This window comes from Haemorhous mexicanus, chromosome 26 (genome assembly GCF_027477595.1).
Source record: "Haemorhous mexicanus isolate bHaeMex1 chromosome 26, bHaeMex1.pri, whole genome shotgun sequence".
Classification (NCBI taxonomy): Eukaryota; Metazoa; Chordata; class Aves; order Passeriformes; family Fringillidae; genus Haemorhous; species Haemorhous mexicanus.
Genome location: NC_082366.1, coordinates 4,497,730 through 4,524,085, shown reverse-complemented (window position 1 = coordinate 4,524,085; position 26,356 = coordinate 4,497,730). Strand labels below are relative to the sequence as shown.

General features: G+C 45.0%; 1 protein-coding gene across 6 annotated transcripts in view; it reads right to left on the bottom strand.

The window, feature by feature from the left end:
* Window positions 1-26,356, bottom strand: part of IKZF2 (IKAROS family zinc finger 2) — a 117,599-nt gene that overhangs the window by 51,863 nt on the left and 39,380 nt on the right. For all 6 annotated transcript variants that reach the window (XM_059868230.1, XM_059868233.1, XM_059868232.1 and 3 more), the window contains one exon: window positions 4,015-4,281. In XM_059868230.1, the coding sequence (XP_059724213.1) occupies window positions 4,015-4,281 (267 nt within the window). The remainder of the gene's footprint in view (window positions 1-4,014; window positions 4,282-26,356) is intronic.

Genomic DNA, 26,356 nt, shown 5'->3' with positions numbered 1-26,356 from the left:
CTTATGGTATCAAACTGCTTGTGGAGTCCAAGCAAAGATCTGAGAGTGTCCTGCAGGAAACACCCCAGAGGCTAAAAGGAACACACCAGCAGCCCAAAGAAAGAGTGGGGCAAGGCTGATGTCCCCACTGCCTCTGCCCAGGCTGGGCTTTGCCACGGTGCTGCTGCTGCTACAGGCACACAGAGAAAGCATTTAACCTCTGTGCTTCAGAAAACAAGGAGGATGAGAAGCTGTGCAAGCCCAGTCCCCAGAGGTGTCCAAGGCCAGGCTGGATGGGGCTTGGAGCAACCTGGGCTCGTGGAAGGGGGAGGAATGGGATGAGCTTTAAGGTCCCTTCCCACCCAAACCATTCCATGATTCTATGATGCCAGCCCTCCCTTAGAAATAAAAAGCATTTCAAAATCTAGCAGTGAACTGTATAAGGGACTGGGTGTTACAGCAGAGGAAAAAAAAATTAAAAAAGGGTCACAATTCACAGCAAAAGAGAGAAGAACACGTGGGCCTTGCAGAGCACAGAAGTATCAGCACAGCTATAGCAGGATACAGCTCCTGCTTTACCAGAAACAAAGAGCAAGGAAATTTTAATTCAGGCCCACAGCAGAAAGCATAAAGAGGTGAGAAATCACTGAGGCTCCTCCTCATGATCTCAGAACACCTGGATTATTTGCCTCTAATCCTTCCTCCCTTCCCTCTCCATCCCTAAGAACAAATCCCTGGAGTATCCAATGGCAATATCCTCTGACCAAGTCATCTCCTGCAGTACCAAAAAACTGGTAGAGATCCTGCAACTTGAGGAATGTGCTGTGGAGTCTGAAATTTGGACCAAAGGAACACAGTACGGGAAAAGAGGGAGATAAATGCAGCTCATGCTATTTTTCTGACACAAGGATGTGGCACATGAGGGAGGGGGTTACCCTGCTCACTAATGCAGGGATTGCATCACACTCAATTCCCACTCCAAGCATTTTATTTATTTTCTGTCAGCAATGATAAATAAATAGAAAGGCAGAGTACAAAACCACTTCACCTCAATTAGCAGTTTTTCAGAGAAATGCTGTGTTTGGCACAATCAGCAGTGCCACAGGCCCCATGATGGAAGGGCTGCAGCCCAGAGCATCACCTGGACCACGATCTGAGGGATGAGTGGGCAATCCCCAGCTTGATCTATCACAGGAAGGGGTGACTGCACACCAGGATCCGAGATGGCACACTGAGCTCACCTACTCTGGCCTCATCCACGACACAGATTATTCCCCCATCCCTGTATCTGTCTGACTGAACCACCATAATCTGGCAGGGAAGACAACTGCTCTTCAGGAACAAAGGAATCATGGCTGGAGAAATGCCCCTCTCTGGGCACAGCACAGCCAGAGCCCACAGCACAGCTTCTGGCCAAGCCTCGATCCCCTGTGCAAGGAAAGCTGCACTCACCCCAGCACACACACAAATTACAGCCTCTGCTATGGACCACAGCATTTTGGGTGACTTACATAAAATGCTGACAGGTTTTCGGGGAAGGGAAAAGCACTTCAGTTTCTGCCAATGCAAACAACTGGCCAGCTCATGCTCTGGTTGTGCACAGTTACAGAGGAGAGTAAAGCAGGATTCAGCTCCCAAAACATACTTAAATTGGCTTTGAGAGGTAGGGATGTACATGCCACTTGGATTAGCTGATAAAGAATGTCATCTGTTTCCACTCACTAGGGACAACCTCCCTTCTCTCCACCATTCTCCCTTGGGCTGCAAAACCAGACTACCCACAGGTCAGGGCTCATTCCAGAGCTGGGGCCAGCCCATCACGCCCCACTGCCGAGGAAGTGGCAATGTATTTTAAAATCCTGCACTTTACAAGATAGATACCAGCAGTATGTTAAAAATATGCCTCAAAATCCAGGATGTGGAAATCCAAGCAAACTTCTCCTTCTGTTGTGGACAGCAAAGTAGCAGCATGTATTAAAAAACAAACAAACAAAGTGGAGGGAAAAAAAATCCTCAGCGAAATTTGCCAACTGCTTTACCGAGAACAGAGCACCGAGCTGCGCATTAAAAGAAATGCCATTTCTATATGCTTGAAATCATCTGTATAGAACAGCACATCCCAGCTCCTCTGCTCTGATGGGAAAAGAGTCAGAGCTCTCTGAGGAACCAGCAGTAGCCTGAAGGAAAAAGGTACCAGTTATGCAATTGCTGCCCGTGCACCCGCAGACAGACGTCTCGCCCGCACGCAGAGGAGATTTTGTTTCTTTTGCTTTGAATTTACACATCTTTCTTTTAACATGAAAAAGGCAGCTTGCTTGTTTTTAAAAGATGCACCAGTTATTCGGTATCTCAGAAATTCAGACCATTTAATTAAGTACCTAAATCTAAATTTAGCACAGCTAGTTTAGCTGCTTGAGTTCAAACACATGGACCCTGATGCACCTACCATACATATGCTCAGATACGTGCAAGCACCAGTGAAAACTTTTTGGGAGGTTGAAAGCTGGAGATTCAGTCTGGTACATTCTTGTTTCTCTTTCCTTCTTCTAGTAAGAGCACGTCCAATTGTTAATCAAGGTTTTGATTCTCCAGCTAATGCTTTTCCCCTCTCGTAATTCCTGTCTAAAATCATGAGTGCATCATAAACGATACTGCCACGCTTTGTATTACACATTTAGGTCAAGTTTTTATCAATAGAACTCATATACAGGAGATTAACTATGTAATATATATTTATTATTCCTCTGTACAGAGATTCTATTGATTTCTTGCCCATCAAGAGCACACTACTGGACTACAAACGACCAGGTTTACAAAGGGATTACACAGTCTTTCTTACTCTACATCTCCACCTTTGTTTTATATCTTCACAGTGTGAGTCTCTCACCCCATTAAATAGCAGCAAAGATAAAAAGCAAAATATCCAAAAAATACAAACAACAGACATCCACTGAGGCTCCACCACAAAAACCTGTGCTTAACCTTAATAAGATTTAAGCATGTATCCAAAGTTAGGCGTATCTTGAAGCCCTTCAGGTGACTTACATGTGCTTAAATCTCATAAAAGTTAAGCACAAGCTTAAGTGCTTTTTTGAATCAAAGGCAGACTGCTGCAAGACCAGAGAGCATCATCTTCTGGCACCACCTGTCCACTGCTGTTGCAGGTGACTATTGCTCCCACCTGAGGAGTGGGCAGCACAGGGGAGTGAGTACCAGCTTCCTGGGCACACCATTTCACCTTATTAGCCATAAGTCCCCCAAAATACCCTGGTTTAAGCTCAAGGCCTTGTTTTTCAAACCACAAAGACCCACCCAATCAGCACATTGCAGAGGTTCCCTGTGCCTCTTAAATTCTCAAACCCACAAGCCTGATAAGCTGTTTGGGACTCCAAATGATAATAAAAATTCAAGTGCTGGGAGAGACCAAGCACTGAAATCTGCCTCCAGAATGGCATTGAGGTGGTGTGGGGGAGCCAGGTGTGGGGTTCAGCTGAGGTCCCCCTGAGGGAGCTGTCACACAAGCAGCAAGCCCACCCTGGCATCAGGATCGCTGGGTAATGAGTGTCCCCTCCAGGGCTTGCTCATCCCAGTCCCAGCTACTTCCAAAAGAAGTGTGAGATTCCCAGGAAGCTGCTGGTCTTGTCCACCTGTGAGCACCTCCAATGGAAGAACATCTAAGACTCCTCTGAAAGGCTCAAAAGCTTTGCACTGCACACACACGAACAACACGAGCCACCCGCCCCCGTGCCAGAGAATGACTCCCACCATGGTGCTCCAGCCAAGAACAGTAAGAAAAGCAATTTCCAGACTTTTGCACTGCTTTTATGAACAAAAGGCTGGAAATCAAAGTAAAGGAAGCACCATGCTCACCAGCAAGAGAGCAGCACCAGAGTTTGGAAAGCAGGAAGAGAAACAAAACCAGCGAAGCCCATTTTCCCCCTCCCCAGCCTCCTGCTGCCCCAAGAACAAAAAGGGAAGAGACAAGAGTTGTCAGGTAACATCAACATCGCCACAGATTTTCTTTCAGCTGCTTACCAGTGTGGCTCCTTTTATGTACCATTAGCACATTGGGCCCAATGCAAACCATGCCACAGACGTCACATTTCAGTTTACCATTGGGAAGCCGGATTCCTCCCTCGCTTGATAGCTCCTGCATCTTTCTGTTATCCACCATCTCGTTACTCCCAATGAAGGGATCTTCCAGGCTGCTTCCTCCATCGTGAGCTCTGATAATATCTTCATGAATCAGGGGCTTCCTGTCAAATTCCTCATCACTTTGCATTTCTAGCTTTACTGAATTTGCTGAAATTAAAAATGAAAAACAAAGTTAAACCCATGTATTTTCCACTTCCCAATGACTAATATCATGATAAAGTTTTTACTGTTATCAATATTAAATCACAGCCTTGAAGTTCAAACCATCATGAGTCTCATGGTGGTGACAGCATCACAAGTTAAAACTGCTTATTTCTTTAAGCCTTAGGTTTGGTTTTTTTCAATTCCTAATTTCTATCCCTGTTTTAAATCTTAAAAACGTACAGTGTGCCCAAACACCTGCCCAAAGTTGCAGAGAAGCAGCAGGATTAAGAACTGTCCTCCTCCTTCTCAGCTTGAAGCATGAGACTTGCCTTCTTCTCAAGGAGCACAAGCTACAGGAGCAAAGGCAAACCCAGAGCTGCTCCTTCCAGGCCTCTCCTGCCCAGTGTCCCAAGAGGCAAGGTTCCCAAAGGCACAGACAAGGAAACAAAGCAGGACTGCTCCAAATGCAAAGATCCAGTGAAGCCAGGCTTGTGGGCTGTGCCAGTAATCTCCCAATCACGCTGCCTGCACGGACAGGTTCCCTGATGGAGGGGAGACCAGGCTCGGGATGAGCCTCCAGTGCTTTTTTGCTCCCACCTTCTGATTCATGTCAATGGGACACTGCCAAGGCAAACAGGGCTGCAGCGAATCCTACACTGCTGGATTATTTGTATTTGCAAGCAAAATACGTGCAGTTGAAGAACTTTCACATCTGCCTGGTGAGACTGGCAGGCTCACTGCTGATTTCTGTGATCCTCAGGTGACAGCATAAACCTCCTCTAACCACTGAGAGCTTGTGGGATCAGTAAGCCTTTAAAGAAAACAAATGCACTGGGTGTTTTCACAAAGGGGTGTCAGTGCAGGGGCGTTTGAATCACCAAATGCCCCCATTTCAATGCCTCAAGAGTTGGTCAAAGCTGCCAAAAGGCCTGTCCCAGAGTCAGAGCCTCCATCCACAGTGTCAGCCAGAAGGCAAGCCCACGTGTCTGCTTCCCTAAGCCTTGATCCTGCTGAGGGGTTTAACAAGGAGGTGATTCAGCCTTCATATCTAAGCAGTCTTTGACCTCTGTACTAAGGCCATTGGCACGAGAGCTGGTGACAGCAGCAGAGCTGGAGCACAAATCTGTGCCCTGGGCCTGCCTGGTGTCACCAGACTCTGGCCACATGTACTCCCTGGCAACTGCCAAGGGTTCCCCATACATGAACCAATGACAGAATTATAAGTAAACACTTTGAGACATCACAGTTTCAAACAGCTGGCCTGGAAATATCAGAAGAAAAAACCCTACAATTGAGAGTTCCTCCTTCATCTTCCCTTCTTCCCCTTCCCAGAAAACACAGGGTTCAGAGACTGATGGTGACACTGCAATTCTAAATCACTGCTGTTACCACCAGGGAAAGCATAATGAACAGAGCAAAGGAACCAGAGACCAAGCAATGGTAAAAAATGTTTCTTTTTAATCATAAAACTGTTGAAACGTCTTCCACTACTCATCAAGGCACTAATGGGAGCTAAGAAATAAAAAGAAAGTACTGTTATGACAAAGCCCATCCAGAGCAAAGACACTGCTGCATCAGATCACAGCAGACCAGTATCAGCACAGGCACTGCCATCCAAATGGTCTTTTGTAACTACAAAATATTTGAGTGCATCACTTATAGAAGGGAATTAATATTTTTGTTGCCACAGAGATGCATTTATTGTTCTTAAAATTGAGTAAAAAACAGCCCAGACTGAGAGGTCAGCTAGGACATGGCCGCAGGCAGTGCCCTGGGGTAGAAACAGAACAAGAGGAGGCAATTTGCATGGGGGGAGCAGGAGAGGACTGGCCCCACCATGGCAGCAAGAGAAGCCATGGGAAGCCATCCTGCCCTGGTGCCAAGCCCAGGTGGCACAGCCAACAGCCCTCTGACTGGGAGGATCTACCCTTTTTGAGCAGAAAGGAGGAAGAGCAGGAGCTCTGGCAGCTCTGTGGGCTGTCAGGGAGAGAGCTGAGGTCCCAGACCCACCTCTCCATGGAAAGCACACACTGGTGATTTATGGACAGCCCACTTTCAGAGGGAAGGAATGGCAGTTCCCTCTAATAATAGCAGCCTTTTGGAGCATTCAGCAAGTGTGAGAATGAAGCCCAAAGAAACGGTTCGCTGGCTTTAGGAGCAGGATTTCATCCACTTGGCCACACAAGTAGCTACAGCAGAGCCAGGAATAGTGCCCTGGGCTCCTCATCTAAAACCCCAGGTTGCTGCCACGAGCCTGCACACTGTCCTGGCACAGAACTGCACAAAATATCCAAAACCACACCCCAACTTTCACATTGACATGTACTCACAGAGCAAGTCTAGGATCTTATGTGTTTTCTTATATATATAAATTTTTGTCTGTTTCTCTGATTTGGAGTAAAAAACACTTGAGTGCAGCTAGTGCTGAGCACCACGACTTCCCATTCCAGCTGTGGAGCTCTGCCCGCTCAGCACACACGAGAACAAGGCTGGAAGAGCTGACAAAAGGGAAGACCACTTTATCTTCCTTCCCCTAGCACTTCTTTCTGCTGAATGATGCTTTCATGCAACAGGATGAGCAGCACAACCACGCGGCGCGAGCCGTTTGCTGAAGCACAGCCTCCCCGCACACTCCGAGCTCACAAAGCCCAAGGAATTCAAGCTGCATCCTTCAAAACATCCCAGCTATTCCATGAGCTGTGCAGGCTGCTTGTTCCTCCTCCTTCCCTCACCTTCATGCACACAGAGCACTGCCACTGCCATTTTCAGGAACCCTCAGGTAGCTGTGGAAAGGTTTCCCCCAGCTGGGACCAGGTCTCCAAGGAGGGGAGCAGGGATCTCCTCAGCTTTGCTAATCAGGTCATCTCCTCTGCCTTACATCATCTGGCTGTATATATTAGGCAGCTTGCAAACAAACAGGCACTTAAATTGCATCTAGTTTGTTTTCTCTGTTCTCAGCCAGCCTCGGAAGCTGCAATCATTTACTAGTGGCACTGCCTTTGTTTTCACAATGAACTCTGCTGCAAAGGGAAAATAAATGTTTGAGGGATGTTGATGGCTATCCTGCATCGTACACAAGGCCCCACATCAAATTTCACCCTGTGTTCCCTTGCCTTTCTTGTTCACATGCTTGATAAAAGCATAAATAAGTAAATGGATTTTGTTGGGGTTTTTAAAGTTTTTGGGACATTCCTAAAAAAAAAAAAAAAACAAAAACAAAAAGACAGCAAAAGAGATAGCAGGGATAAAACTGTAATCCAGCTCACTGCAAAAGCATGAACTTGAAGTCAAACCATTTCCCTCCAGCTAATATACGTTCCTTCTACTTTTTCCAGTCTGGCAAAACACCTTGTGGGGAAAAACATATGACAAGCACCACAAAAGCTTCTGCTTGGGAATACGAAGCTAATGGCACATATTTGCCAGTCCACACATTAATGTTGTTTTCTTTTTATTTTCTTTTTTTTTTTGTTTTGTTTTTGTTTGGTGGGTTGGGTTTTTTTCCTTTCTTTTTGTTCAGCACATAAATCAGCTGATCCTGAATCACACTTTATCCTGAGTGGCCAAATTGAATACAATTATTGTTAATGTCTCATAAGTGCCAATTAAACTCCAATTCCCTGTTAAACAGTTTCCTGGGAACTTTTCAGTACAAAAATATTTCCTTCACCCACAAATTAGTGTGGCTACAAACCAGAAGTAGGAAGGTCCACCTAAAAAAAACATTCCTGGTATTTCATCCTCTGCCATGGAAATTTTTTCCCTCAAAAGTGAGATGGGGGGAAAAAACCCTTCTGTCTTGCTGAGAGATTTGATCCTGAGGTGGAGCATAAAATAAAGCACTGGACATCTTAAGCAAGGAACAAGAATGCAATTCTCACTAAGAAACAGAATTCCTCATGTCACAACCCAGGGAGAAGGCAGGACTGTACCCCTCTGTCTCCCCCACTGTCTGCTGTCCTAGGTCAATGCTTATTTTATCTGTGGCCTTGGAAGGCCAGGCTGGCCACTGTCACTGAGGGTTTGTGGTCTCCAGCTGGAGGCTGGCCTTTCCTGGCAGCACCACCAGCCCCTTCCTGCTGCCCCCAGAGCAGCAGCAAGTCAAGCCAGACCCCTCAAGGCCTCCCACACCTCTTCCCCCACTGCCCTTTCTCTCACCAGCAGCAAGCAAAGCTTTGGCCCAGCCTCAGGCATTCATCCTTGAGGAGGCAAAATCCAAACCTGCCGCCCCCGAGGAGCCTTGGATGGCTCTGTGGGCGAGCTCAGCGAAGGACATGGACAGACACAAGGTGTTCCCTAAGCAGAGGGGGCAGAGAGTGGCTGCCAGGTGGGGCACCAGCAAGCCCAGGGGCTGCTCCAGGTTCCCTGTCCAGAACAGAACAAAAAGCAGCACTCAAAGCCCAGATGATGTGCCTGCCTTTACACCCAGATGCAAAGAAATTATGAAATTGTTGCTTCCCTCTAGAAAATGAGACTGAGCTCTACCTACAGCACAGCCTTGTGCATATTGTCCTGTCAGTGGTCAGTGACACTGTCTATTTTAATCATGCACTTCTCCTAGGCAGTGGATTAATGACATTGCTAATTGGCAGCTACAGACAAATAGAAAGTGACCCAGTTTCTAACAGGTTTTGAACCCAATTCTTACACATCACAAGCCCTGGAGTTGATGTGTCCCTATACTATTAAACTCCCTGTTTCTACACTATCAAAAGCACTCAGCAAGGGTGAGTGTAATACAGTTAATTTTAAGAACCAGAATGGCAAACCCATGAGTGTTTTGCAAGATGAAAATTAAAGGAGAAGGGGGGAGAACCCTTCTGTCTTGATGGATTTTGAAAGTTCAAGGTAGGGAATGCCAGAAGTTGGAAACAATGATCCCTGGCTCTTGTTCAGTCTAAGAGCACTCTGGTAGCAAAAAGGGTCCTTAAAGAGGGTGTTTACATCACTCCAGAAGTGTAGTGAGACTTTAATGCATGTTCAAACATACTTTCCTCCTGAAATAGTACAGAATAGTCTTGGGTGAAAGAAAACTTAATCTTTGAGTTTCTTGTTGCTGATAGAATTTGGGCTTTAGTTAACGACTCTTTTCAAGTTCATTTCAGCTAAATTATGAGCTATTAAATGTGTAAACAAGGGAGCACCAGTAAGTCTCCCCTTTTTAAAAAGGCACACACACAAGGGGTGAGAATGCCAGCCAAGCAGTGGCAGAACAGGGCACAGAATCGGCTCTGTTGTCACCTCATAGCCACAAAGTACTTTGCCAACAGGTTGACATTCGAAAGCAAATAGCTTTAGCAAATACTATTTAGTTCCTGAGAAATGAGCAGGCCCCCCGATCCTGAGCAGCAGGCATCCCTCCAAAGCTGTGATGCTGAGGAATAAGCACAGTGAGATCTGCTCAAAGCACCAGCAGCACATCTGCTGCTGAGGAGAAAGGAAGATGTCTCTTCAATGGCAGCAGTAGGCAGTGCTGTCCTTCCAACAGTGAAATGGAAGATGTTTCAGTCAAGGGTTAGAAAGGTGTATTTCAAAGGAGCCAGTTGTGCTTTCATGGTAGATTGAAGCTTTCTGGAGGCTTAGAGAGAAGTGAAGCTGAATCTGGATGGAACAAATGAGGGTGAATGTCACCTGCAAAAGAGGGAAATTACCCAACTCTTTTCTTGACTCAAGTACCAAAATGTGTGATCATGGATGTTCCCAATGCTGGATGTCAAATTTCTTCATTGAGAGCCATAAAAATTTCACTTTTGGCCACCGAGCCAGGGCGATGGTAGATGGTGATACCACCTTGTCATGGGTGACCTCTGCAGGGCTCTGCTCATTCACAACCGTGCAATCAAACCAAATTGTTCACAACTAATAAAAAAGAGGAAGGAATGTTTTAGAAACTTTGTGCAGAGTCCTTTTCTGCATGCCACAAACGGGATTCTTCAAGCCCACAGGGAGGTGCTTAATGCGCCAGAAATTCAGTGAGAACTGATCGGCTTATTTAGGGATCCTTGGAAATTTTTAGTTTTCACATTGAAGAATCTCAGTTTAAGCCTGCTACCTCTGAAGTCAATTTAAACTCACTAAATGCAACAGAAGACTTATTTCATATCTTCTGGAGGTGGTATGTGCAGTAAGTGTAGACTAACAGGTCTGTTACACCCAAGTTTAGTTTAAATTAGGATGCTGTTGCATAGCTAAGCCAAGCTTCAGTCAGGTTTTAGCTGACACAAACTGTGGTTGCCATCCTCCCTCAATCCCCACCCCTTCCATCTTTTATACTGGCACCAGTGAGCATGGAACTGGGTGCTACACCAATCTGGTTGAAAACCAGTCTTCCTGAGAAAAACCAACCCTTTTCAGCTGGATCAGGCTCCTGACCAGCCATACAGTGCCATCACAACAACCAGCTTTGGCTCACGTGGAGCAGCACCCCAGATGTCACCACACACTTTCAGCAGCAATGGTTCTAAATCACCAGGTGGCTTCTCCCAACGCAGCTCTCCAGGGCCAGACACAAGGAATGAAGACTGCAGCATTAAAATGTGTGAAACAACTTTGAAGTTCAAATGGCCATACAAGCTTATGCAAATATGAAGCTGAAAAGGCCACAGTTAAAGTTGGAAGGGCTCTGATTAATGCAAACAGTATCCCAGCAAGAGCAGCATTAAGAGCTGAGATCTCTTATCTATCTCAGGGCCCAGTTTTGATGGTTTCAGTGACACACATGCCAGAAATGTTTTGAGCCAGCAATCCTTCCAGTCTCCCACAAGGTCACATTCAGTGAGATTCCTGCAAAAGTCCAAAGGCTGGGACACTGAGTGAGGAGTTCCCTGGTGTAGGCAAGCATGGCAGTACCTAGCCCAGAATCTGCCCCACATGCCCAGCCTTCAGGCATGACTGTTTGCTCACCACAAGTCACCCATGCTGCATACCTCCATCTGGCAAGAGGATGAAATCCTAATTGAATGTATATGATTGCTCAGTGTCGCAAGATTCCTCTCCAGAAAGACCTCAGGCCAAATTTCACCCACAAATGCATCTACGCAAGCAGCACTTACACAAGCCAGTCGTGTATTCATATCCCAGGGTAGGAAAAGTACTCCTGATGACCCAGCCTCCCCCTCCCTTTGTGCCTGTACTTCCAAAGCAATATTGCTCCAAAGTGCAACAAATACTGTGCTGAACACAACACAAGGTTTCTGCCAATTCCCTATAGGTGCAAGGAGGAGTTTCCCTTTCCCATTCCCCCTACTCTTTTGCAGGGCCAGAACCTGATCCCTATGCAAGACAAGGGAACACAGCAGGACTCTGCTCCTGGCTGCTGCCCCCTCTACAGATGCTCAGGCTAACTCAGATGATAGTCTTGGACTCGTGGATTTTTCCTTAAGGTCAAACCAGGAGGAATCCTTGGATGTGTCTTTATATCCAACATATTGTTCTGTTGGTTTTTTCCCCTGTTTTGATGGGGTGAAAGGCAGCAGGCTGTTTCTTTTTCCTCTCCTTTTGCTGTTGTATAAGACATGGTCTTTTGGAGAAATGTCATCTGGCAAATTCTGTCTTTACACAAGACCTGCCCAGCCCTTGTGCTCCCCTGCTCTCTCCTCCTGTGTGCTGCAGCCATTGGGACTCTGTGCCATTGTGTGAATGATTTCCCACTTGTTTCCAAGGGGCAGGTGATGAAAGGGGCAGTGGTGCCCAGTAGTGTCCTCCAGGGCCCCTTCCATTGTGCAGCTCCATGTCACAGTGGCTGTGCAGGAGGCAGGTTTGGTGCTGTGGGTGGTCTCTCTTTCCCTTGCTGACCCAAAGCTAGTCTCTTACTGTCTGCAATGTGTACATTAAATACTGTCAGCCTCCTCTCCTACAGCTCTTCTTCACTTCAGCAGAGCTATTTCTGATGCACACAGAAAAGCAGAGAGAGGAGGAAAAATAAAAGCTCAGTCCTGTAGTGAACCACGCTGTCTCTCAAAACATGAAACCATGAACACTTTTTTAAGACCAGTTCAGATTCTAATGAGGGAGCAGAAGAAACACTCATTGAGGAGTGACACAACATTCACCCCTAAGAGGCTGCTGAGAGCTCTATATGGTACAAAAACTAGAAGTTTGTAATGGAAAATGCTGACAAACTACAGCTATATATGGATCATCACTTACAAACAAAAATAAAGTGATTGATAACATCCATTTGAAGAGACCAAAACCTTATTGGCTCACTCATTGTTGTCTCCACTTCTTAAAAAGTGCAGGACTTCCTAAAATGCTTTCCAGCATACACAAAGGGTGGTAATTATAACAGTAATGATTATTTCATTTATAAGGAACTTTCCATTAGGAAATCTACACTATATTTGAAAATACATTGGAAGAAATTGTTTGAAGCCAGTGGAATCACTTCTCTGGGTCAGAACCTTGCTTCATTTTCTGGCATTTTTACCACCAAAGACATTATCTTAAATCAGTGAAAGGCTTTCATTACCAAGTTATACATCATCATTCACAGCTTTCAGGAAAAGTTTTATTTATTTCTCATTATATAAACTCTAAATCATCTTAATGCAACCTGACCTAGCCATGTCCTCCTCCTCTAAATAAGGCACCTCCCCAACTCATCAACCCATGGAAAATTATAGGATAAGCACCTGCCACAAAAATATTTTCTGTCTTTGTCACTAGATTGTAAAAAGCAGACGAACAACAAAACCTGTTTTTGTTTGAGGCAAAGCCTTGTCTGCACCCTGGGAGGCAGGTGGCTGCTGCAAAGCCATGGGCATGTCCCCAGGTCCATGTGCAGCCCTGGATCTCTGCAAATGCCTGAGCACAGGGACTTCTCCCCGTGCACCTCCCAGCCACTGCCGGGCTGGAGTCCTGCGTGAGCAAAGGAAATAAAAGGGAAAGAACTCTGCCTAAGCACACTATGACTACATAATGTTGAAGGAGACCTCTTAAAAGCCAGTGTCTCTGTAAATGCTGACTTCTGTCAATGTGGTGCTGCTTTGAAACATGTATTTCTACCTGAGGTGGCGAAAGAAAAAAAAAAGTATGTCCTTACATGGTTATTTGAAAAAAAATTTATTGAAGATGGCAGATGAGGATTTAGGGATCTGGAAATACCTGCTCACAGTTCAGAGATTCCAGCAGTACTGAGTTCAGCCCATTAAGGCAGAACTTAGAGCACAAAAATTCACCCACATCTCAAGAAACACATGAAAGGGCTGCTCCAAGAGCCACTTATGGTTATGTTACAAGGATGGCAGCATCTGGTTTAGTCCCTTAACTTTTCCAAATGTAAAGGACAGTAGAGTTTATAGTCATTTTCCATTTTCATAAGTCACTTTAAGAATCCAAATCTGTTTAAACTCAAATTTTAATATACTAAAAACAGGGGGAGGGTATCTCTGCTGCCTCCTTCCCACAACTTAAAACACACCAGCTATTAAAGCAGCAAGACATTTAAATGACTATTCATTCTGATTTTTTTTTTAAAGCAGTGCTAGGCTTTCACCTGTATCATTATTATGTAGGCAGTGACAGATGGCAATGGAAAAATATAAAATAACTCTTAGAGTATTAACTTTTTTCAGTACCGTATGTGTCAGATTCTTTAGCATAAATAAATGGCATTACACAGTCTCATTAAATCTATACATCTGTGTAGTAACTTGCAATTTATGGATATTTTCTGACACAATGTTCAAACCAACAGGTTTAGCTCACATGTTTCTTTTCTCACCATGCCATCTCCAAGTCACCAGAAAAGCAAACAAAAGCAAAACCCTACACTAAATATTCCTGAAGAATTCTATGTGAAGATTTGCTATTCATCATCTACACACATTTAAAGGACTGAGAAGGGAAGAGACTGGTGGGATCATGGAAGAAAGGGGATGGAGAGAGCTGGCAAGTAAAACACACAATTAGGCACCTAAAATGTACATCTTTAACGAGTAAGGAATGACTCCCCAAATTAGACTGAAACAACAGGGACACAAACAGGGATATTTTCTCCTGTTGCCCACTGAAGCACAAATAGCCCCCACCACATTTTCACCAGAGCACCCAGGAGCCCTGAGCAGATCCCCCATGGACTGCAGTGCCCAGACAGAGCAGGGACTGCAGGCTGAGCTGGAAGAGCTCAGGCTGCTGAGGAGCTCCAGCCACCACCCAGCACACAGAAAGTGCTGTCAGTGCCTCTGAGCACCACTCACCCTTATCCAGGGGAATCAGGAAGTGAGAGATATAAAAGCTGTGCGCTCTGAAGCATCTGATACTTCCTCAGGCCTTTCCCAAACTTGCCCCATAAACTCAGCTGCTCCATGGGAACCACGTGTCCAACCACCCCACACAGCCATGCACACAGGCTCTGGTGGATAGTGGAAGGAGTTCTTGCTTCTGCAGCCCAGATGACAGGGGGACAGCAAGGACACTGCACCCCCTGGGACACAGAGCCCTGAGGAAGGGGGGATGGCAGGAGAAGGCTGGCTTGTACACACCAGCCCACTCCTGGGAGCACTCCCAGGCCTGCCTTCATTCATCCTTGAACAGGAGTGGGGCAGCTGTGAGGACATCACAGCAGCTCTAGTCCCAGTTCCAAAGCCTCTTTTTGGGCACTAAGTTGTGTTTGGGAGCTCTCCCTTTAACACAAGAGCCCGCTGGTCCAGGCTGGTGGAACAGGATGCAGCACCACTTGCTGTTACCAAACATTTATTAAAGATGTCAACAAAAGATAAAAATCTGTAAATAGAGCTGCAGTCACAGAACAGGGAGGGCAGCAGCCCTGCAACCTCAGTCCCCGTGGCTGTGCTTCAATAGGTACCTCCCCTTCCAACCCCTTTGGAGATGTTCTCCCAAGAGCTGCAAAGGATCTGGGGAGCTGCTCACTGAGTATCAATGAACACTCCTGCCTGAACACCAAGTCACACCTTAGACAAACTCAAACCCAGGTGACACATTACCAGTGGAAAGATGAAATCTGGCATTAGCAGCAACTCCTGCACGTCACACCCTTTTGTCTGCTTGGGTAAAGGATCTGTTGGGAGCTATTTACGGACTGGCTCTTTTCCTCTAGGAGGAGCTGGTATTTCTGCCTAAAATTAAGATGGCTTGACACTTCCTACGATGAGGCCCTGTTTTTTACTTGCTTATCACTTTGCCAAAAACAAGTTAGGCTGAAATGTATAGACAATATTTTAATTTTGTGAGTGTGTGCGAAACTGCAAATCAAAACAGTTGAACTGGCTCTGACAAAGAGGTCAGAGAAACCACTAGCCCTGGCTCTTGGTGTGCAGGTCAGGTGATCCACAATCAGCCAAAATAACAAAGCCTGCTTTCCCATGGATTTGTACCCACAGCCTCCTTCAAGCCCTCTTTCCTTCCAGGAAGTGCAATTTGGGTTCCTGCTGCCAAAGACAATGAGTACTTTGAAGTTCCACTCGCCTTTCCCCTCACTAATGAGGATCAGCAATCCCAAGAGATCCCCTGTCCAGGCAACTTCACCTCCTGGGTACAGTTCTACTGCATCAGTTCAAGGAAAGTCAGACCCAAAGACAAAACATCACTGACACGACTTACTTTGGTTCTCAGGACAGGTCATGTGCATTTAAAAATCATTACTCACTGCAATGAAAAGAAGGGAAAAAAAGAAGAAAAGGGGAAAGAAATTGGCATCCTAAGAGGCTCACTAAAGCTCTTTAAAGTGCATAATTCCATCATCATACTGTACATAGCACACGATCTCTGAGGGGTAATTATCCATGGATTGGAAGCCAGTGTGAATATACACACAGTCAATATGATGTGCTTGCTGCTGCTTCTCTTTTTTTCTTCCTTTTTTTTTTTTTTTTTAAATCAATTTTAATTGTTGTGGATCTATTTCTGCTAATAAAAGAGAGTGAACTGATTCTGGTCGGATAGATTTCTGGATACGGAAAATGAGTGAGCAAAACATGTGAGAGTACTTACTGTATTACCAGAAATATTTATAAATGGCTCTTCCCTCCCTCAGCTGGCAGAATATCAAAGCACTGAGGAAGCAGCACAGATGCCTTCTGAAGGGATGGAGAAAGGAAAGGTCCACTCCTCCATCACCAGCCTGGGAAAACAATGCCACAGAGCTTCAGCAGAAGCCCAGGCTGGAACATCTCCCCTCTTGTTAAGGGGTGAGCACTCCTGTGGGTGCAAACTGTACCAGGAAGGATCACAAAGGAGCCCCTACAGGGAATATATAATGTGTCTACTGGGCTGGAACAATACATGAACTGGAGACCCAAGGTTTTTTGTAACTGTGATTCCCAGGAGTGTCAGTCATTCCAGCTGAGGACAATCATCTTCTCTGAAGGCTTGGTGCCTCCACATACCAAGCTCAGCCCAGACTCTTCGGGCATGGCAGTACTGAAACATTCCCTGCAAAACACAGCACTATCACAGTGCACTCATTAGCTGAATTTGTATCAGCATAATAAAAACGTGGAGGCAAGCACATCGACCAAGAGCACCTACAAATCACCCCATGCATGAGAACCTGGCTGAGCCAGGAAGGGCTCTGTCCCCCCGAGCTCCTGCAAAGGGGGTTCCTGCACAGGTCCACACCACACACACAGCAGTCCCCTGCAGATTCCTTGCAGGGACACGTGCCTTTGTGAACTCCCACCTGCACACAGACCAGCCTTCTAGAACTGCATTAACCAAACACACACTCTGAACTTTGTCAGGATTGGTTTCCATGCATCCCACTTGGGTGAACTGCAGGATTTCCTGGGGGAGATGGGCACCCTGTTGGCTGCTGAGCTCCTGGCTGTCCCCAGCCTGCTCTCCATTCCCAGCAGTGGAGGACTACAATAAGGTGCACCAATTCCCAAGTTAGCCTGTGCATGTGAAAATGCCTGGGGGTCCTGATTCAGTGCAATACTTAGGCAATCCCTGATCTTTAATGGTAAAGTCAACAGGACCTGGGTACATCCATAGGTAATTACATGAATTCATCACTGGGCTGAGCAAGCATGTTCCAGCTCACAAAAGCAACGAAAGGACAACGTGCAGGAAGAACGAAAAGCCTTCAGGAAAGGATTAGCAGTGTCACAAGTTAAACATCTCCTCCCTGATGACATACAGGATCGGGTCAACTGTGCAGGCAAGCGAGAATGCTGTAGCATGGAGTCACAAATGGTACAGCCTGCTCACTCTACTGCCTGGAGTAGCTCTGCAGGTAACGAACACAGAATACTAATGTACAATAAGCAATACTTTAATAGCTCTACTCTGTAGAAGAGGTAGGCATTTTTCAGTGTTTAACTGCACATCATTGCTATTCCAGATCTCCTACTTGGCTGTTTTAACCTACCTAGCAGATTTAAGTGTAAGAAATAACAATAAAGCTCTCTGTAATCAACCCCTGAAACCCTGTAACTCTTGCTTTACGGTTCTAAAAACCATAACCTAGGAGGGCTATAACCTAATAGTGAGATGCTGTCATTAACTGGCTACTGAATTACAACAAATAATGTGGAACGACCTGAGCAGCAACTCCACCCTATCATTTTAAAAATAGATTGTTACCTATTTGGTGACAATATGAACACATCTCAGTTATATAGTACTAAGCAACCTGACACTAGTTATGACCAATCTTGGGCTTGAAAACAAACAAAAAAAAGGCATTATTTAAAAATCATCTTAATCCACACTAAATATACAAGTTCTTCAGATTATTATGTCTTCTCATAAGTACAGGAAATATCAAGAATTTACAGTAGGTCGTTTGAGTCCCCCTCATTTACAGCAGGCAGAAAGTAGTTCAGCACCTGCTGAAATAATTGCCAAGCAAGGAAAAGATAAAGATATAAAGCAAATTTATTGGCTGTCTAGCAGACTTTACATTCAATTTTCCCTTGTCACATTCCCATCAAGCCTATGTCCCTGCACAGTTCTAGTTGTGAAGGCAACAGTCACAGCCACGCTAGATTCAACCAGCCCTGTGCCAAATCTGATCTGAGGGGCCCAGGAAGGCAGTGTGAGTGCTCCCAGGAGGGACATAGAATTTTATACATCACATGCCATGCTTCATTTATCTGCTTGCATGTGCACAGTGAGCTCACTGCCTTCTTTAAACTTCTGGAACATTCACAACCACTTTTTTTCGTGCATATATGCTAAAGACTCTTTGTGCAAAGTGACTTGCACATATAACAATGCCTTGTTACTGCTCTGTTGCCAGGTTTCTGGCCTGGGGCTTGGGGATCAGCAGCTTCCTTAAAGATACCATCGACAGGGGATTCTCACTCCAGGGTAAGAATAAAGCATCTACCATGAGGCAGAGCCTGAGATGTTTAAAACTTGGAGATTTATTTCAGGCAGCTGCACCCCGCACACGTGGAGGTGGAATATTCCAGTCTCCAACTTGCAGTTCCGGTAGGAGACACAGGGAAAAGAGAGTTTTCACAGTGACTACCAAACACAAAGAAATCATCATTTGGGTCAGACAAACAGAAATGTTTCATTTGCTATGGAAATCATTTGAGTTGACTCAAGACATTTGTTTGGGTAAAAAGAAAATAAGACCTTCTTGAAGTTGTGTCACCTCCCCCTTTCAAGTGCTGGCCCTTTTGAGCTGAAATACATATTTTTGAAACAAACAGAAACATTTTCTACTTCCAAACATCAAAACCCATTTTAGTGTTGCTGAAGCATTTTCTCCCCCAACATTTTTATCTAACTTGACTCAAATTTCATTCTGGTTCCTGCTTACAAGCTGCCTTTTCCAACAAATTTATTATTTGTCATTTCCACCTAGTGGTTTCCACAACAAGCTCATTCCCAGCAGGCAGTAAGGATGCAACCAAGTCTCAAGTCAGTCTTTTGCATCAGGAGCTGTGGAAGGATTTCTGAAATGGGCATTATTTAAATATATATTTTTTTAATTAAAAAAATAAAAAAGCAAGCATTTAAAACCTCTGTATGTCCTAACTATACTATATGTGACAATTACATAATACTTTAGAGAGTGATACAGCTAAGCCTCCTATCCCATTCTTCAGCACAGATGGTTAAGTCAGAGGCCTTCACTGGCTGCCCAGGCACGACAGGACAAAGCAGCTCTGCAGCCACTACACCTCCATGGTTCCAGCTGCACCCTCTGCTGTGCCTGGAAACAAAAGCATCTGAAAATGACCCTGGGGGGGGAAGGGGGCAGTGATGGAATGACAAGGCTGGGAACAGACAGAAAGGCTGTGTGTGTCTGAGCAGTGCTGTCCCCAAGCACGGGGCTCAAGCTCTTCCAGGACCCAGCTTGCCTCTCCCAATGCACTTCCTGCCTACCTGCTCCAACCCTGGGCTCCATCTAGCTCTGCTCCCAGACACAGGTGAGACCAGGGAAGTCAGCAGGAGGCTCCTATAGATACCCCAGTGCCTTACTGAATTTATAAATCCCTTCACTTCTCTGGGCTCTAAACTTCCACTCAAGATCAGTTAAGACACTTTCATAAATCTTACTTGGCATCTAGTTGCATCCTTAGGTGCCTAAACACATGTTTAAACAGGAATCTAAATCTCTTTGCAACTCAGTTCATCTGCAAAATAGAGATTGTAATTCTTTATCTTACGGGGGTTCAGAGACAATAAATTGATTAACGTTGGAGATGAATGTTCATGTGCTTCAGTCAATGGAAGCAGAAACAAATCCTAATTCAGGGTGACAGAGAGCACTTACAGGACTCCCAGCATTTGTAAAGCCAGTGCCTTCTCTGTCATGGACAAGATACATCTGCTTGCACAGAAACTTGCACAGAATTCCCTCCATAGATTTTGGCTCAAGCTAGAAGTAGCAGTCTGCCTTTTTATCAGCCCTTCAGAAAATAACATCTCCGTACAGCCTTTAAATTATCTACTGTTGGGTTCAATGAATTTGATGAAGAAAAGCTTGGCACATAAATCCAAGGGACAACTGAAGTTTAACACAGGCTGCAAGGGAGAGAAAGGCAGGCAGGACTTCGCATATGTTTGTACAATAGAGAAATTGTTTGAGGAGTGAGAAGAAATTTATAAGGCTGATGCCTTACAATGTGACCCCATGCCAGTTGAGATGTCTTTCACAAAGACCACGTCTTGTGCTGTTGATTCCATGACTCATTATTTCCAATGTTCAAAGTATGGCTAGATACCTTACTAAGAAGGAAAATTATTTTGTGTCACTACAGCAATTTTTTCTTATATTGCAACCAGAATGCATTGATTAAAGCACACAGAATCTGGACGTTGATTTAGGGCAAAATTGGTAATTAATGGTAATTTGGGAAGAAGAAGAGACAACATCCACTAAAGTAGCATCTCTTTGAAGAGACAGGGAACAAAATCTTATCTATTACTCAATCCATTTCATCCTCTATAAACAACAGGACAAGCACCAGCTTTAGAGAGGTGTTGCATGAACAGAAAATATTAAGGTTGACATTGTGAAAGTCATGAAGAGGAAGCAGACTTGATTCAGGTGGAAGGAAGAACCTCTGCCTCCCTTTGGCATCTGCCAGACCCTTTGAGCACTTACTCAGGCTGGCAGAGCCCAAGCTCTTCGTGGTGCTGCTGCAGCCTCTGCCTTCTAAGCTGGCAAGGGTGTTGATCACGCATCTGTTTTCATCACAAATTCCATCTGGATTTTAGAATTCTCAATTTAGATCTCATCAAGACTCACACACATCTGCAGAGAGCTTTGATTTCTAGACACCAAAGGCTTCCAGTGGGAAAAAGCTGCTCTGAATAGTTTCCCACCCACTCTCACAGCAAGACTGATAACAGTGCATTTGTGCCAGTGCTTTTGATAGAAGAGGTACACACACACACACATATATACAAATGCAGACACATGTGCTGCTGCTGGTAAAGCTCTGCTCTTTTCTTAGCTTGGGTTTGGATGTCCTTGATTGAAAAACATTGCAGCAGCCTGAACTCATCAGTCTGCCCTGAGCCCAGCAGCACAGGTTCTAATGAGGAAATATCTGCTGATAGCCTTTGTTTCTACTGCACCTTTAACTGTTGGCAGGAGAATTCAGGAAAGGACTTGGATGTCAGATGGATACCAAACATCACTGGCCACTGGTCAATCATCAAGCAAACAGCAGGGCTGAATGGAATGGATTTGACCCAGAGGTTACCAAATTTTCAAAATATTACATGTGCCCATTTCTTAAGCAGATTAGATGACACATTCTCAGCCAAACATCAACCAGAAAATGGGACTGTTATCCTCCGATTTGTTCTCTTTTCGGAAAAAAAACACAGGGCAAACTTTCAAAACTTTCAACCTTCTTAAAAAGGCAGTGAGCTTTCTGCATTCCTGACCTTTCACTTGCAGAGGGAATGCTGATTTCTTGCTGAGCTACAGCTCTGATCATCCCTGCCAAAGCTAAGACGTACACGAGCTGGCTTACCCTTGTTTCCACTGGCTGCTGGAGCACGCCAAAGAGACTCTGTGCCCTCCTGCCTCCAGCACCCAGCCAAGCAACGTGATACTTTTCAGAACCTTATATAGCACTTTAAGAGCTGTATAGAGGAGCTCAAAACAGGATGACACAGAGGGCAGCGGTGCAGGGAAGTTGAGAAATGTCTTCTACTTTTGCTCTCAAGCAGATCAAATGGTCAGTTCCAAAGTGGGGCATGATCAACTCCCTAACTTTTTGGAGGCAAAAGTTAGCTGAAAGACTAGAATAACACAGAGTAGGAGTGGAAGTGGATGTACTCACCCACAGACAAAAAAAGAAGGTTTATTCAAGCATTGCAGTATGACAATCATGCAATGCAAATGCCCCAGTGAAGTGAAAATGTGCAGTCAGCCCTGGAGCCTGAGGTTTCAGCATTCCCAAGGCAGGGCAGTAAACTGCAGCACTCTGGGAGTGGCCTTTGGTCGTGCCATTTCTCCCAGTAAGCCCAACAGGAAACACTAGTGCTGAACAACTACTTCTGAATACCCAAGCTACTGAAGCTTGTGCCTGCAGACCCTAAACAGTGCCAGGGTTCCTTCCTGCCCAGTGCTGTTTTACCCAAGAGACAGAAGAAATGTCTGTCAGGAAGTCTTTACCTGCACTGCCTACTCACCTCTGCTGTTATTTACTGTAGTGCCTAAGATGGGCCACAGTCCTATGACATTACTCCTGAAAGAAGAAAAAGGGAGCAGTGTTTCATTTTACAACCACTGCAGCACAGATCTGGGGTGCTCCCTATCAGTATCAGCACAGACAGGCTGCATCTTCAGGCCTGAGGAGAAGAGAATTTGGCCCAAGATGTTAAAGGGTTATTTTAAGGAATGCTTTTCTTTTTCTCCCTTCTCTCTCTCTCTCCATTTGTTTGTTTTGGAATTGATACCAGGAAAAAAAAAATGTAACTAGGAAACAGAATACATAACCGCCTGAGGTGATGTACAAGAAGTTTCTTAGCATTCTCTGACTTTTTCCTGGTTAAAACCAGTTTGCCTGGGGATGGGCCAGCTCAGTTTCGGCTTCTCCTGCTTTCCCAACATTCCACAGAATAGCATGACCTTCATTAACTCAACACAGCAACTGGATCCAGCTAACAAAATCCAACACATGTAGGCACTTGTCCCCCTCGTCCTCAAGGGTAGAGAAACACAGATACCGTTGCTCCAAAACTGGCCTTGTCATTTCCAGTCCTTATCCTCACACAACAGATGCTATCAGGACTGCTCCTTGCTGGTCAAAGGCTGCAGCAGCTTCTCTGCACCCTTTCTGCTTACTGGATTAACACCCAGTTGCTCTCTTCACTGTGGATCTAGTGAGGGAGCTTTACAAAAAAATAGTTTACAAGAAATGGTAAATAACCAGTAGCCAGTTGGCTGGGTGTCAGGGCATTTGTTACTGAGAATATGGTCTTGTTCATATTTTAAAAAAAAACAAAAACTAAACCCCAAACCAACAAACCAAACAATTACAGAAAACTTCAGAATTGTAGCAGTCTGGATTTGGTTTGATGGATTAAGGGGCATGGGGAGAGGAAAGGTCTAGTCAGCTTGCAATATGATGTATCTGGAGGTACAACATGGATAGTGGGGAGCACACTGAAGATAACAGACCAGCCTCATATTCCAGTGTTTATTCAAACTTTTTGTGTTTTCAGATGAAATTCCACGTAAAAAAACCAAAAAACCAATATCTATGGGCAGCAGAAAGCAAGACACTATTATGAGCTAAAATAAAGTAAGCTCTCTACATTCACACTCAGGAACAGCACTCACGAGCCCAGATTTGGCACTGGCAGGTCTTACACATCCCCTACATCCTGCTACCTGCAGTTTCTCTGTATTGACAGGGGAAAAAGTAGCCACATTTTTAATGGGTTGGGGCGTTCGTCACACCTTTGGCATTCCATACTCTCCCACAAGTCAAGCAATCATTAGAACACATCACACTCTGAAATCCCTCTTGGATAAACAGAAAAGGGGGAAGATAGAAGCAATGCCTCAGACACATTTAAATAAAGCCTTACATGTTCTAAATTTTTTGAACAGCTCTTTTGCAAGAGCTGTTCAAAAGAATGATCATGTGATCAAGATGTGATCAAGAGAAGCTTCAGACCTAGTAACTTCAAAATTGGACTCTGCACCTCATCTAGGGCAGAGAACTGCAGTAGAGGGACTGCATCCTTTTATCCACTATGCTGTTTGTCAGGCTGTACTATGGCTTGTGACAACCTCACAAATGCTAAATTGGCTCTTAACCCACAAAGGCTCCTCGAGTGAAGCCAGCCCTTTGTGAAGCAGCTGTGCTGCCCAAGGACGGGTCCAGAGGCAGCCACTGAAGCCTCAAAAAGCCACTGTGACTCAGCTGAGCTGCAGATGAGGATCTCTTCTAACCAAGGGTGTGATGCTGGTCCAGTCACTTCCGCAAGGAGATGAAAGCTGGCACAACTCCTACTCAGGGAGGTGTTCTTCCACCTAAGAACAAGGAAGATCCTTGACATAATTCTGACCATGATGTAAGTCAAAGTACTTTCCAGACTGAGATCCTTTTCCCCGTTCTGTAAAAGTCACACAAAACTCCATAAAGTCCACAGACTAAGTGATCAGAATGGAGATGGGCAATGGAGACAGAGCAATAAGCCTGAGTTGCATAAGCAGTGTTAATGTTTCAGTGGGGTTGATTAGTTTAGTTTGTCATATCAGCAAAATAAGCAAAGGAAAGTGAAAGTGTTTCATATTTATGATGCTCCATAAATATTCTCAGGACTTTGCTCCTTGGTAAGGATTCCAGGTACCACTGTAATACCAGAAGGAATAAAAAGTACTATCAAGCTTGTACAGCAGCCACTATATCTCTGTTATTTGAGCAAACATACTGAAATCTGTCATTTTTATCCCCAGTTTAATCTCAGACATAATCATCTGGTGGTGTGTATATTTAACCAAATTCCTCACTCTAGAGCACAAGAGTTCCACCAGCAGACAGCACCCTGGATGCTGCTACAAAGATTATGTTATGAGCATGTATATCAAAACAACCACTGCATTTGAAGTAACCAACATGAGAGGTGGCCTCACCATACTCAAATTCCAAAATGGTTTTGGGCACACATTCCCATCTCTCTTGGTCCTTCCCCATGGGGAGTTAAACCATCACTTCACCATTTACTGCTGCAAGGGCAAGTTTTTGCCACCTAGCTGTACAGATCTAACAGCTAGTTATCCAAGTCCCTGCTAGCACTGCCTAGGTTCCCTGTGAAGTCAATCCAGAGAAATAAGCGTCTCCAGAGGGCAAATAACTTCATCCCACTTGTTCTGTGAGATGCTGGTTTCTGGAGAAGCCTACAGTACAAGATGAAATTACTAGTTTGGACTAGATACCTCACCTTTGCAAGGCTGAAGCTCCTCAAAATGAGCTCCACATGGATGGCATTATTCAGTGCAGAACTTCACAGATCCTTCCACACAGAGGCTGGACAACCTTTTATCAGCCATTCCAGCTGGAACCATTTATTACTAAGACAATGGTCCTTAATCATCTTTAGAGCAAGTCATTCTTGGCAGATAACAAGTAAAGCTGGACCATATTGCTGTGCCTCCCCAGCTTTGGGGGAGGACACTCAGATGGCCCACCACCTCCCCGTTCTACTTTCTTGCTTATTTTGGTCCTTCAAAAATCCTAAAATTACATGGCTTACCTGTGCCTTCCTTTCCATGTTTTACATGTGCTGTTCAAGTCATGTTCTTGCAACATTACAGGCCTTGTCTGGCATTGAGAAAGTTTTAGTCAAGAGTGTTTTATGTTACTGGAATTGCTTATACAAAATTCCCTTTTACAGATTAATTTATGAGAGAAGAAAATCCTGTACTTATCTTAATTACTTTATTGATTCTTGGAAAAAGAAATACAAACTCAAGCTGGGAAGAGGGAAAGATACCACGCACTTGTCTTTCACACACAGTCAAAATCTTTCCATTGATCCTGTTTTATAATGCCCAAAATCCACTCTTCTGCTCTAGAGTGGTAAAAACTGACCCTTTTCTTTCCCTCATTCCCATGAGAGAAACAGGGAGAGACAGACTAACCTATGAAAGCTTTCATATCCTACAACTTTACAACAAGGTTACGTGCATTCACACAGAGCACCCCATGGCGAGGCAGAACCTGCTGTTAGTGCCCCACTAAAGAAGGGGGTGGGATGGTTTAAGGAGTGCAGAGAATGGCAGGATCCAGACCCATCAGGATGAAGAGATTGTTAGGATCTGACCTGCACACCCCCATGGACTCCTGTCCATGCCTGCCCAGAAGCCACAGCCTGTTGGCTGTTAGCTTTCCCTAAAGCACTGACTCTCTCCAATGAAGACAGAGCAGGGAGCTCAAAGGTTTATCATCAGCTCCTTTCACTGCCTCCTACAACAAGCCCTTACATACCCTGCTCTTCTGGGGACAGGCCTGAGCTCCAGTGGTGTGACCACAGTAATTAACTGAGGACTTGTCACAGGCATGTTGTGATCTGCCCTGAAAATGCCAGGACACATGGCTGCACTCGGTCATCCATCATGCAAAGCCTTTCTTCCCATCAAGCTTCCAGCCAGGACACTGAGCAAGGCCAGCTTTAATCCCAGGTT